Source organism: Gymnodraco acuticeps, unplaced genomic scaffold (assembly GCF_902827175.1).
Source record: "Gymnodraco acuticeps unplaced genomic scaffold, fGymAcu1.1, whole genome shotgun sequence".
Taxonomy (NCBI): Eukaryota; Metazoa; Chordata; class Actinopteri; order Perciformes; family Bathydraconidae; genus Gymnodraco; species Gymnodraco acuticeps.
Window position 1 is genome coordinate 37,501 of NW_022989851.1, and position 14,538 is coordinate 52,038.

A 14,538-nucleotide genomic window follows, 5' to 3' on the forward strand; every position below is an offset into this window, starting at 1 on the left:
AGTTTGGCTGCTTTCTCTTTTAGTTTTTCAGAAAAATAAGCAAGTTGAGGAAGAAAAGCCACAGACAGAAAAACAAGCCTGAAAGATTTTCCACACATTCTGTTAGATTTTCTTCTTTCTTTGAGACAAACAAATGGAGATTCCTGCGCTGACTCCCCCCGCCCGCCCGTCGAGATGTTTATCACCTTCAGATGGTGAAGACTTGATTCTGCTGCTGTCAGTGAGGAGCGATCCATGAGAGGGGCTTCTGTGCTCGGAACAGCTTTCCAGAGAAACACTCTCCAGAGATCTCGTTCGATGTGGAAAAGGCATTTTATTTACCTCCAGAGAACCAGATCTTTATATGAAACAGGCCAATCATATTTAACTTACTCACTTATATTTGATCACATGTGCGTACTCTATCCGTAACACATTTAAATACTTTTCTTATTTGCAATGCATTTCAGTACTTTGCTGTTCTTTCAATCTCTGTTGAGTCCACTCAACTTCCTGCCAACCTTTCACAATAAAAGCTCCAACAGCTCAATAAATAAAACGGCCATTTGTTTTAATACCTTTTTAAGAAAAACATCCTCAACAAAAGAGAAACTCCCTCTGGAGGTAACAGGGATTTTAGCCTTTGCAGACCATTTACATGCACTAAAACCTATGGAACACACTACAGGAAAAGGATCTCCCACAGAAGCACAATAGGGCCTCTTTATAGAAGATTGTTGTTCAGTAAACACATTTCAAAAGTGTTTGGCATTAGCGACGTCACATTAGATGCTAGCAGTCGAAGGGCCTGGTTCTTCTTTAAATCTTGCAACATTAGCTGGTCACCAGCTTGAGCTTCAATGTCCATATATTTATTATCCTCTCAAGAAAGGAAGTATTCAAAACAAAATAAGACTTTTTCTCAAAAAATCTGACTTTTTCTCAAAAATTTCTAAATTCTGAATTTGTTCTCAAAATAAAAAAATGCTGTCTTTTTCTGAATACTTCTAAATGCTAATAATCCCTGGTCCCCGGCTTGAGCTTCAACCTCAGGATCCATGTATCTGTGATCCTCTCCAGAATGGAAGGAGTCATCACATACAGAGCATCAGCTAATTCCTGAACAGTGTCCTTCACATGCTGATATCCAAGAGAGGGAGTTACACAGTCACAAGATGGAGGAGTAGAAAGCAGTCTTCAATGTTTACTTCAGATTAGCTCCACGTCAGAAATGAGCATGCTTGATGTCTCTCTCCATAGAGGCTGAATCATCATGTTAATCACATAGCTATCATATGCCTCAAACAGTCCTGATGCTCTTCTAGGTAATCACACATCCTGTCATGTTCACAGCTACAGTTGGGGTACCTTTGTTATCATGTCACTCTCATACTGGAAGAGGACATTCAGTGTTTTCCCAGCAGTAGTTAACTCTTTGAAACGCTTTGTTTGGTGGGTTTTGAAGAAGCGTGGGCTCTTCTCTCTAAAGTGACTGCTCTCCTGTTCCTCTCAGGCCTGACGGGATGGGCACGGTGACGCTGGAGGAGAAGGATCAGTTCGAGGCCGTCAGGAGTCGCCTCATGGCTCTGCTGGAGAACCAGATCACTCACTTCAGGTACCAACACCGTCACAATCACACAACTACACACAACTACACACATACTGAGCAGACTGAGTCACCTACAACCACAGGAAACGGTCTCTCTCTTCTCTCTAGTTGTATCACCATGGGTTTTATTATCAGGTTGGGAGATATCTTCCTCCAGCTAAATATAATAGTGGCGGTAGTGGCGAAGTCTATAGGGACTTGGCCTGGCAACTGGAAAGGTCACCAGTTCAAGTCCCACGAGGTGTCCGTGAGCAAGGCACACTGCTCCCCGGGCGCCGTACACAATGGCACTGCTCCTAACACTAGGATGGGTCGAATGCAGAGAAACCGTTTCGTTACATAGTGCCTATACTACGTGATGACAATAAGTTGAATCTTCAATCTTCTTCAATAAGGGATGTAGACATTTGGTGCGCTCAAAAGAAATCACATACAACCCACCGCCACCCACAGGAAACTGTCTCTTTGCTCTATAGAGAAAAATCCATGGGTGTTATTATCGTTATACACGTTGGGAGATATCGTCCTCCAGCTAAATGTAAGGGACATTTACTCTGTGCTGCTCAAAGAAATCCCATTCGACCTCCAAATCTTCGTCAGTAATGCCCGTTCTCCGGCTCGGAGCTGGAGCCTGAAAAGTACCGGTTTTTCCTGTTCACACCGCAGAGGCGCCGCCTCTTAGCTCCGGAATCCGGTTCACTTCCAGCTCCAAAAAATTGTCGGTCTAGAGGCAAGAGCTTCGCTTACGTCTCTCTTACGTCGAGGCGGGGGCAGGGGCAGATTCGTCGTTGATGCTGAAGACCACAAAGAAATCTTGCATTTCGCATGTGATGTTTGTAAAGTTCCAAGTAAAGTCGTCCCTTGTAAAGTCGTCCGATGCCTTCCATGTCGTTTCGTAAGAGGATAACCAAAGCGAACAGCGCTTCAATACAATCGGCCATTGTTGTTGTTGTCGATGTGAGGGATTTCCGCGCGGTTTGGATTTATGAAGCAGGCACGTAAACGGTGACGTCATGACGCAGCAGCGGCAGCTCTGGGCGGTGTGAACAGAGCGGGAGCAGAGAAGAGAAACCGGAGCTGAACCAGAAAAGCTCCCGCTCGGAGCTAGAAAGGGAAAAGCGCTGGTGTGAAAGCCGCATGAGACACCACTTTGTGATTCATAACAAATAGAAATAAACCACTAGCTCAATAAAACCAAAGGATAACTCCCTTCCCTTTTTATCAAGGCTTTCCTAATCTCTATTTGTAATCAAATGTTTCTCTTATGTCCTTTATATAATATGTGGCATTTCTGGAGGAGCACGGGACATCAGATGTCCACTGCCATAACTCCACTGTAGCTACTGTGTGTACGATAATCAAACCCTTGAAGATGAACCACTACAGCGGGAACAAAGACAACAGGTTCTTGTTTTCTGTTGGATTAACTGACCCTTTAATGCATTGATTAGTGCTGCTTCCCCTCATGAGGATAATGTGATGTTAATGGGTAACACAACATGAGTCAGATAATATATTCCTCATGAAACAAAAGGGAGATAAAAGCTGAATAAAAACATGGGAGACCTCTGAAACACATTAGCTGAACGCCCCACTGTCATGTAGAGTGATTTTGAAGCAAACCACAACATGTCAAAACCACCAGCCTGCTCCTTTACCTCCACCATAAAGGATTCTGGGTATTTTTATCCCCTCAGCAGCACAACAGGTGCAGACCTCCCTGCATCTGCGTGTGAACACATTGTGAGCCGGTGTGAAAGCTGCAGACCTTGAGCAGCCCTCGTCTGAAAGGAGGCGGCCATTAACCGTGCTGAAGCCCGTCTTTACACTCCTTCACGCCTGAGAGGGGCCTCCATCTGCCCGAGAGCAGGGGAGGGGCGAGTCATTACCAACTCACCTCAACAAGAGGCTAATGCTGCTAAACAATGGCCGGGACAATGCTGGGATTATGCTAATGTCCCCCCTCCCAGACAAGAGCAAGACTTCCACAGTTTAGTTTAGATTAAAGCCACGGATGAATTGAAGGTTATACGTTTAAACTACAGATGCTCCTCCAAGCGGTGTTATTGTTTCTCAATCAGGAGGGAGATTATCTGCAGATTACCTCATCACACTTTGGTAATTATTCATTTTAACCAACCAACAGTCAAAGCTCACAGTTTAAGATGAACCTGGAGGAAGTTGTTTGTTTTGGAGCCTGAGACACCAGACAACCAACACAGGGCCGCACTGAGGTAGATGTGCTCCTTTACCACAGGTGTGTTAGACTTGGTCTATATTCGCCATAGTGTCCCTGGGGGACCTGAGCCAAGATGCATGTATTTTGCATCATTGTTGGGGGTTTTCCCTCCCTTTGTGTGCATGTAAATGGTCTGCAGAGGCTAAAATCCCTCGGCTCCGTTTCGGCTTCGTGCGGACGCACCGTCTATACCAGGGGTGCCCACACCTGTTCAGCTTGGGAGCTACTTTTAAAATGACCAAGTCAAAGTGATCTACCTACAGGGCCGCCCCTGCCCAAAGTCATGTGGTGAGGCCCTCTGTGTCGCGAGCGGGGGGGGGGGGGGGGGGGGGGCATTTGCGCCGCATTTGCCCTCTGCGAGGTGAGGTCCCACGCAGCCTGCGTCTGTCTGTCTACCTACATTAAGAATGCTAAGTATACCTTATGTTGGTGTACCTTGCATAACTGCATGACCCCGTATGGCACAATGCAACTCAGTACATTTTTGGTCATTACGTCAATGTTATACCCTAACTAATCAGCTCATGCGTGGTGAACTGCGTGTTAGACAAGATGAGATCTCAGACTGGCTTACCTTTACGTCAATCAAGTGGCAAATGCCACAGTAAGGATGGATGATAGGCTAACTTTTTTAATTAAAAATTGTTTTCAATGCCATGCGATCTACCAACTCGCGATCGACGTATTGGGCGCCCCTGGTCTATACGATAGAGAACGTTAGCGGTTTCAACTGATATCGTCTCCGTGTGGACGGGGCCTAAGAGGCGGGACATCTTCAAGCAATCACAGCAGAGCCGGCCAGTTAGCCAATCAGACATCAATGTAACAGTAATCTGATAACATATGCATGTTTAATGTAAATACAGTTACATTTGATTTTATCCTAATTATCCCCTTAAATGTAATCTGTTACCCCCAAGCTTTTTATTAATTATACTATGGAGGTTAAACTCTTCTCAATATGCTCCAAACTTGTGCCCTCCGTATGTGTCGCCTATAGGTGCTGAAAGAGAGAGTGGACAATGGCTCTGAAGTACACTCATTTATCTCTCTGTTCACACACACACTGACACACACACACACACACACACACACACACACACACACACACACACACACACACACACACACACACACACACACACACACACACACACACACCTCAATTCACTTCAACCCAAACATGTTTGACTGGTATTCATTTGAGCGATACATGACTTACAAACATAACGGCGTCCTTTCAATGACGCCAAACCATCTGTAGTCATGTCTATATATCTATTATTAACTGAATGCAATTGCCAGGCCCATTTTCACTTCTAAAAGGATTAGATTCTGTGTGTGCAGCACTCAACAAGAGGAAGGTCAAGAGCAAACAATACAGAAAATACAATCAAAGTTTGAACAAGGTGCCGTGTTGAATGTATACTACAGGAAACAGCAGCAAGTGCAGAAGTACTCACACGGTGAAGAGTTCACAGCAAAGTGAATACGTGCACTTCACATGGAAACTGATGACAATATATAATAGAGTAATAACCTTTGACCCATCAGCCTTTAGTGGAAACTCTTTATTCTTAAATGCAGAACTCTTACAGACGAGTTCATGACTTTCTGAACGTTTGTATAACTGTTAAAGGTTCCATGTTTGGAGAGTCTCTGGGTAACGAAAAGGTCACGGTCTGTGTTAAATACAACCTGTATGAATCTGAGAAGTATTTAAATTAAAACCATGAACTGTCTTTACCTACTGATTATCATCCAGGCAGGGAATCAAGTTTCAGGCTAAACTAAATAGTATAATTTAAATGTCAAAGACAGTTATGTGACCCTGGTGTGTGTCAGTGTGAAAGCCTTAATAATTTAATGTCTGGGTAAAAAACACCTCAGTTACTTTAACAATGTGCAGCAAATACATGACTGTGGCGTCAAACTAATTACTGACTAAATCGTTTTTTCTGTATAATCTGATTTAATGAATTAAATATTTCAATAATTTATAATATATCATTTTATATGACAGTATTTCTTCTGCTTTTTCTGCTTAATGTGATTTAAAAACTCCTGAAATAGTTCCACTGAAGTCCCTCATGCATCCATATGGCATTCTTTAAAGGTCACCTATCGTGCTATTTGTAGACAAAGGATGGGTCTCAGATATATACACATATATTAAAAACATGTCTATGAAGTGTTTTGCTCAAAACACCAAACAGATCATTCTAGCCATGCCTCATATCCCTCTATTTCACTTCCTGTTTCAAAAGTGTTGATTTGGGTATAAAGCTTTAAAGAGGAGGGTCTGAGCTCATGCGGGACCCGGCAGCTACTGTCTAAACTAAATGCTGCCGTGATGAAACGCCATATCATGGATTATCAAGGATTCTCTCTGAAACAGTCTGGAGCTCAAAGGCTTTCTCTCTTGCCGGTTATACCACAAGGTGAGTTCCTTTTTACTTCCTGCTTCTTCACACACATGCTCTCCAGTACAGGTTAGCTCTGAGTGTTAGCGATGCTAATGTAAACACCGACCATATTACGTCCAAAACAGTCGGGCATTGTTTCTGATAGCAACGTTCTGATTGGGCCGTGGGTCCACATTTCAGATATTACGTCACATCGGACGCAAATCTGGATCAGCTCCGTTGTTCCCCGTTTTTAGAGATTTGGGTACGGAGGAAAAGAGAGAGGGTTTTATTTCCTGACGCTGCGTGAGTTCCCCGACACACCGGGGACACATAGTGATGGAGAGAAGACATCACAAAGTGCATTTTACATAATAGGTCCCCTTTAAATAATATCAAATATTTTACACGTTTTGGTCGATCCTCGAAACAAAATTACCTTTATAGAAAATAGTTATCTTTAAAAAAAATTACTTTTCAAATTCTGTCTTTTTTTGTTGTTGCCATTATACCTTTTTTCAGTTTTGATTTGAATTTGATTCATTATTCTTAATATTCTGTAAATAATATCAATGTGCACACAGTGTTTTGAAAGCCTTTCAAACATTAATCAAGAACAATTCCACATGTCTAATTAAATGAACACCAACCCCCCCCCCCCCCCCCCCCCCCCCCCCCCCCCGGAGACCTTTCCTGAAGTTGGAGCTGATTCTTCAAACTCCTTCGTTTTCCATCCTTACACTTATTTATATTTCCTCCTGAGAGTGGAGAAGCAGAACATCTGTCTGTGTGTTTACGGTCTGACCTGCCTTTGTTTATTTAGCTGTGTTCACTTGTCAATTAGCGACATGAAACTCCCCGATCCTCTTCGTCTTTGCCGAGGTGAGAACTCTTCTTCATCGGAGTAATTAGAAGAAAGCAGGCGGCCATCTGCTGACGTCTTCCTGCCGCCTCCATCTTCCTGTTCTGTTTGTCCTTCAGGTTGTTTCTAAGTGTAACGACGCCCACGTTCTACATCTGATTTACAGGTACTGCTTCCCCTTCGGACGACCAGATGGGGCCCTGAAGGCAACGCTGTCCCTGCAGGAGCGGGTACATTTAAATACTTAAGCATCGTTAAATATGTCTGTACACTGACTTTAGATCTGTTAACATGTCTCCTTCAAAGGGGGGTTCGTTTAGCATGAAACACAGAGTGAGTTAAAGGTCCCCTATTATACTGTCTTTCATCAATATATGACAGGTCTCAGATATATCCAGAGCCTGTCTCTGATTGGCTGAAACACCAAACAGATCATTGCAGCATTACCCATAATCCCCTCTGTTTCAGCCCTGTTTCCAAAGTGCTGATTCTCTGGGGGGGGGGTTACCTTGGTTGGTGATTGGCTAATGGTCCTGAAACTTTCAGAGTCTCTTTCCACAGAGGGGACACATGTTGATGTAGAAGAGACATGAAGAAGAGGGGACACATGTTGATGTAGAAGAGACATGAAGAAGAGGGGACACATGTTGATGTAGGAGAGACATGAAGAAGAGGGGACACATGTTGATGTAGAAGAGACATGAAGAAGAGGGGACACATGTTGATGTAGAAGAGACATGAAGAAGAGGGGACACATGTTGATGTAGAAGAGACATGAAGAAGAGGGGACACATGTTGATGTAGAAGAGACATGAAGAAGAGGGGACACATGTTGATGTAGAAGAGACATGGAGAAGAGGGGACACATGTTGATGTAGAAGAGACGTGAAGAAGAGGGGACACATGTTGATGTAGAAGAGACATGAAGAAGAGGGGACACATGTTGATGTAGAAGAGACATGAAGAAGAGGGGACACATGTTGATGTAGAAGAGACATGAAGAAGAGGGGACACGTGTTGATGTAGAAGAGACATGAAGAAGAGGGGACACGTGTTGATGTAGAAGAGACATGAAGAAGAGGGGACACGTGTTTGATGTAGAAGAGACATGAAGAAGAGGGGACACGTGTTGATGTAGAAGAGACATGAAGAAGAGGGGACACGTGTTGATGTAGAAGAGACATGAAGAAGAGGGGACACGTGTTGATGTAGAAGAGACATGAAGAAGAGGGGACACATGTTGATGTAGAAGAGACATGAAGAAGAGGGGACACATGTTGATGTAGAAGAGACATGAAGAAGAGGGGACACGTGTTGATGTAGAAGAGACATGAAGAAGAGGGGACACATGTTGATGTAGAAGAGACATGAAGAAGAGGGGACACGTGTTGATGTAGAAGAGACATGGAGAAGAGAGGACACATGTTGATGTAGAAGAGACATGAAGAAGAGGGGACACATGTTGATGTAGAAGAGACATGAAGAAGAGGGGACACATGTTGATGTAGAAGAGACATGAAGAAGAGGGGACACATGTTGATATAGAAGAGACATGGAGAAGAGAGGACACATGTTGATGTAGAAGAGACATGAAGAAGAGGGGACACATGTTGATGTAGAAGAGACATGAAGAAGAGGGGACACATGTTGATGTAGAAGAGACATGGAGAAGAGGGGACACATGTTGATATAGAAGAGACATGGAGAAGAGGGGACACATGTTGATATAGAAGAGACATGGAGAAGAGAGGACACATGTTGATGTAGAAGAGTCATGGAGAAGAGAGGACACATGTTGATGTATAAGAGACATGAAGAAGAGGGGACACATGTTGATGTAGAAGAGACATGGAGAAGAGGGGACACATGTTGATATAGAAGAGACATGGAGAAGAGGGGACACATGTTGATATAGAAGAGACATGGAGAAGAGAGGACACATGTTGATGTAGAAGAGACATGAAGAAGAGGGGACACATGTTGATGTAGAAGAGACATGAAGAAGAGGGGACACATGTTGATGTAGAAGAGACATGAAGAAGAGGGGACACATGTTGATGTAGAAGAGACATGAAGAAGAGGGGACACATGTTGATGTAGAAGAGACATGGAGAAGAGGGGACACATGTTGATGTAGAAGAGACATGAAGAAGAGGGGACACATGTTGATGTAGAAGAGACATGAAGAAGAGGGGACACATGTTGATATAGAAGAGACATGGAGAAGAGGGGACACATGTTGATATAGAAGAGACATGGAGAAGAGAGGACACATGTTGATGTAGAAGAGACATGAAGAAGAGGGGACACATGTTGAGTTGCCTTGTGTTGAAAGGTGCAGCAATGAAACCCAGGACTGAAAACCTTCAGCGTCGGTTGGACCTGAGAGTTCTTCAGTTTCCTCTCCCTGTCGCTCCAAACTACTAAATGTGAAATCCAGCATTCATATATGTTATATAATAATGAACCACTGCCTATCTTCTTTATTTGAACTTCTTTAATTTTTATTTTATCGATTTGATTGCACATTTTAACTTAAAACAAAAATAATATTTATGTTAATATATATTTTTTTTTCCTAAATTGAGCAACTGTCTCAAAGTTAGATTTAATAATATGTAATAGAGTATTGCTCTTTCAAAATGAATTAAATACATAAAGTATTCTGATTCTAATCAAGTGTCACCTCTCCTATATGTATTGTACGTCTCCGTCTTCCCGTCCTGCTGTATTTGCATTCTGTGTCTCTGCATATTCAAACGAGCCGTCTCCAATTAGTTTGAATCAGACTGAGAAAGTAGGGCCGACCTTCTTGGCCATCAGCGAGTGATTTCCTTCTCAAAGAATGCCTGATATCAGCAAACAAATCAACTTGTTGTGTGTTCTGTATCGCTGGCTGATTCCTCTTCTCTGATATGTGTTTCTTGTTGTTGTTTGTGTTGTTGTTGTTGTCCAGGTGCTGATGAAGGACATCACCACTCCGGTCCCTCCGGAGGAGATGAAGAAGCTGGTGCAGAGGTGTCTGGAGAACGCAGCTCAGATCAACTACAGCCAGCTGATGGAGTACGCTCAGATCACAGGTCAGACCTTACACTGTATCATAGCAACTGAACACACAAAGTAAGGACTTTGGTGTTTGGTAGATTATTTCATTTGTGAGGAACATGCATTTGTGGGATGAGCAGCAGAGCTGAGTATGTGACAAATCTCCTCTGCCACACAGCTGATTTTTGCTGTTGACTCTTGGTTGGTTGCGTTTGGTGGATTGGATGATTGTCCCTAACCCACCCCACAAATGCATGTTCCTCAAAAATGTGGCACCATTTGAAAGGTAAGTAAACAGGCTTTCCAACGGTATAAGATGTATCGCCAAGAAGCATTACCAAACACAAATGTCCTTACTTTTTGTGTTAAAGGGGACCTATCATGCAAAATGCACTTGTTGATGTCTTCTCTCCATCACCATGTGTCCCCGGTGTGTCGGGGAACTCACGCAGCGTCAGGAAATAAAACCCTCTCTCTTTTCCTCCGTACCCAAATCTCTAAAAACGGGGAACAACGGAGCTGATCCAGATTTGCGTCCGATATGACGTAATATCTGAAATGTGGACCCACGGCCCAATCAGAAACGTTGCTATCAGAAACAATGCCCGACTGTTCTGGACGTAATGGTCGGTGTTTACATTAGCATCGCTAACACTCAGAGCTAACCTGTACTGGAGAGCATGTGTGTGAAGAAGCAGGAAGTAAAAAGGAACTCACCTTGTGGTATAACCGGCAAGAGAGAAAGCCTTTGAGCTCCAAACTGTTTCAGAGAGAATCCTTGATAATCCATGATATGGCCTTTCATCACGGCAGCATTTAGTTTAGACAGTAGCTGCCGGGTCCCGCATGAGCTCAGACCCCTCCTCTTTAAAGCTTTATACCCCAAATCAGCGCTTTAGAAACAGGAAGTGAAATAGAGGGATATGAGGCATGGCTAGAATGTTCTGTTTGGTGTTTTGAGCAAAACACTTCATAGACATGTTTTTAATATATGTGCATATATCTGAGACCCATCCTTTGTCTACAAATAGCATGATAGGTGACCTTTAAGTTTATATATATGTAACCTTCACATGACTCCACATCACTCTGTGGTGCTACATACAAACCTATAATATCCCAGAAACCAACGTGATTTCATGGCAAGCCCTTTTACGCCACTTTTAAGAACACTTCCTGTTTGATGTCATGCATTTGAAGCTTCGTGCGTGCATCTAACGCCCTGTTTTTATTCCCAACTCGTCATTTACTGACACGGTTTTTAAACATGTGGTGAACTTTGTCTTAAATGGTTACAAGGTTAGGAAAAGATCACAATTTGGTTTAAAACAAAGTATAGCCGTTACGTATTCAATGTAAATAAGTCAGCTGTTTGGATTTGGCAGTCTTCTGCGTTAGAGTTGTCGTCACCTGAAAGTACCGAGAGTTAAATCTCTGCATCTTAAAATGAAATGCATTTACAAGTGAAAGGGTTGGCCGTGTTGTTCATGCACTTTGGTGATGTTAATAAGGTTGTTTTAAAACACCTCTTCATGTCGTGCTGTTAGTGATTCAAACCTGTCAGAGGGATCTTTGAAATCTAAAGGGTTCATCCTCTGAGGAGCAGGATATCTCAAGCATTCAGCGCTTAAAAGGGGTTCAATGGGGCGGCGAGAGTTCAAGGTTCAAGGCTTTTGTTGTCACGTGTGCTCAGTGCCGATATGACAATGAACATCTGAGGTCACAGGCTCCTCCCACAGAGCAACACAGAAATAGAAGAAGAGTCTATAGACAAGTCATTGGGATATTGATAAGTTGCAAAAGATGAATGTTATGGATGTTGTTTCAAAGGTCAGGTGTTTAACGGTCTGATGGCCCGTGGGATGAAACTGTCCCTGAGTCTGGTGGTTTTAGGAAGCTGAGGATTATGGGAGTTGTAGTTGTGTATTAACTGAGTGTGTTCCCCCCTCTGTGTGTGGGACCCTCAGTGGACCCTCAGGCCGCTCCGGAGAAGCGTCTGGAGGACATGCTGCGCCTCGGAGAGCTCTGTGTGGAGGTCCTGACGCAGAACGAGGAGCACCACGCAGAGGTACCACGCTGTTCAGAACCACTGAGGAACCATCGGACAGGGCCTGGAGGACAACTGTAGTCTATTTCATATCACACCCTGCCCAAATAATCTAGTGTGGGGAGAAGTAATTAGATCCTTCACTTAAGTAAAAGGGCTGTAAAAATACTCAGTTAAAAAACCTAATCACGTAAATGTGCCTAAAGTATTCAAAGCCATAGTGTTTGCAGACGATCCCTCACCAGCAACTCAAACTGAAATGGAGATGATTAAACCGGAAGTTATGCAAAACAGCACAGGGATAATGTTGTTGTGATTTCCCATTGCTTTTTTTATTTAGCACTATTTTTTGATTAGTTATTTTAAATAAAATATGCATAGTCCCCAATAAAGAGGGGCAAACCTGAGTCTCCTGGATAAACCAAAGATACAAATACTCCAAGTTCAAAGAACCGTCTCCAGCGTAATCATGAACATGTACTAAAAGTATTTAAGTAGTAGAACCTTTATTTATCCAGGAAATTCAATTCAGAACATTCGATACTTGATACAAAGTCATTTAAAGCGAGTGTTTGCAGACGATCCCTCGCTGCTGGAAAACATTTCTAAAAGTTAAATGATCCAATGTATGAATGAATTGATACTTTATGTACTTCCAGTCTTCTTCTCCTTATGTTGAATATTCTTGATTTTAAAACCAGAAACTAAAACTAATAAAAGTAGAAAGTGGCATTAAAACAAAATGATCAGATACACAATGAGATCCAAAGCAAACATGTTTGTTCCCTGACTCCTTATACAACAGTATCATCAGTGACTTTAAATACTATATGCGTGTACAATATATACTTTAATACAAAAGGGCGATGCTGTCTTTGAGCCCCCGGGTAAACCAATTGATTAAGATATAATACACTTGGGAAAGTTCATATTTGCTAAGTATCTCTATTTCCCTCTGTATCTCCTCTTCCTCTCTCTCTTCCTCGTCCTCTCTCTCTTCCTCTTCCTCTCTCCCCCCCGCTGTGATTGACAGCCGCAGCGTCTCTTGATCATTTCATTAACTTTTTTGATCACTTTTCGCCTCACTGTCCATTTGTTTTCCTCCTCCCCCGCTCGCTAAGTGGCGGCTGACACAGGAAGTGGCGCTGCTGATTCCTGCTCCCTGAACACACCACGAACACACCACGAACACACCACGAACACACCGCCCACGGCCCATATGCAAACGCCGCGGTGTTCAACTGATCAATCATAGGTGTTGAGACGGAGGCATCTGTTTCTCACATTAATAACACGCCGCTGCCATGGAGACCGCGCGTCTCTGCCCCGCGATGCTAACCACAAATTAGAGGCTTTTTACCACAAGCTGTCACAGATTAAATATAGATATGATTCATAATTGTTTACTCGGTGACTGTCACGTCCTCGCTCCACTCCGTGTTGGTTTCTCTCAGTGGTTCCTCTCGAAGAAGAAGAAGAAGAAGAAGAAGAAGAGAAGAAGAAGAAGAAGAAGAAGAAGAAGAAGAAGAAGAAGAAGAAGAAGAAGAAGAAGAAGAAGAAGAAGAAGAAGAAGAAGAAGAAGAAGAAGAAGAAGAAGAAGAAGAAGAAGAAGAAGAAGAAGAAGAAGAAGAAGAAGAAGAAGACCCTGTGTTCTACTGACTTGATAGAAAGTCAGTTCCTCACAGATAGTTGGAACAGCTGTTCCGTCCTTGTGACAGAACAGCTGTTCCGTCCTTGTGACAGAACAGCTGTTCCGTCATAGTGTCAGTCCCACATCATATCTAATAGCAATATCAGTCTGTATAATCAAAATGAGTTTGTCTAAGTCGTGCTGACCTCCTCTGGAAGTTTGCACATTTCTTTGGACCCTGATTGGCTCAAAACTCGTGATGTCACAAACTCCCGCTGCTCCGTACTCAAAGTCAAAGTAGAAGCGCTCGTCCTAAACGAACCCAATACGTCAGAAACTCAACATCATCCCAAACGGTTTTATTGACATTAGACTTGTTGTTATTTCTCTGTCCTCTCTGTGTCTCTGGACTCCGCCGTGGGAAGGGCAGAGAGGTGAGTGTCTGTGTCTCTGATACCCATCCTGTTCTGCATGCAGCATTGCCAAACGTGACCTGCTTCTCGAGTCATGTCCTCGCTGTGTGTCCTGGGAGTTATATTACTACTTCAGAACATCCGTCACCATGTCGGTGTTTCCATAGTTTCTGTTGGACTTTAAGTTGCACGTTTTAGATGATATTGTTCTCGTTTTCCACCCACTCGTTTCTGACTGCACTCCATTGACCGGAGAGTGCTGCCGTATATCTCAGCTTGGTCCCGATGCAGAGGACCCGGTTCAAACCT

The 14,538-nt window shown here is 43.2% G+C and overlaps 1 protein-coding gene across 1 annotated transcript in view; it reads left to right on the forward strand.

Moving 5' to 3' along the window:
• The window catches only part of LOC117561672 (calcium-dependent secretion activator 2-like), a 48,634-nt gene extending 34,882 nt beyond the window's left edge, over positions 1–13,752 (forward strand). Inside the window, exons 3-6 of the mRNA XM_034239220.1 lie at positions 1,493–1,594; positions 7,261–7,324; positions 10,051–10,174; positions 12,107–13,752. Of these exons, the coding sequence (XP_034095111.1) occupies positions 1,493–1,594; positions 7,261–7,324; positions 10,051–10,174; positions 12,107–12,267 (451 nt within the window). The 3' untranslated portion in view covers positions 12,268–13,752. The remainder of the gene's footprint in view (positions 1–1,492; positions 1,595–7,260; positions 7,325–10,050; positions 10,175–12,106) is intronic.
• Positions 13,753–14,538: the final 786 nt, after the last annotated feature.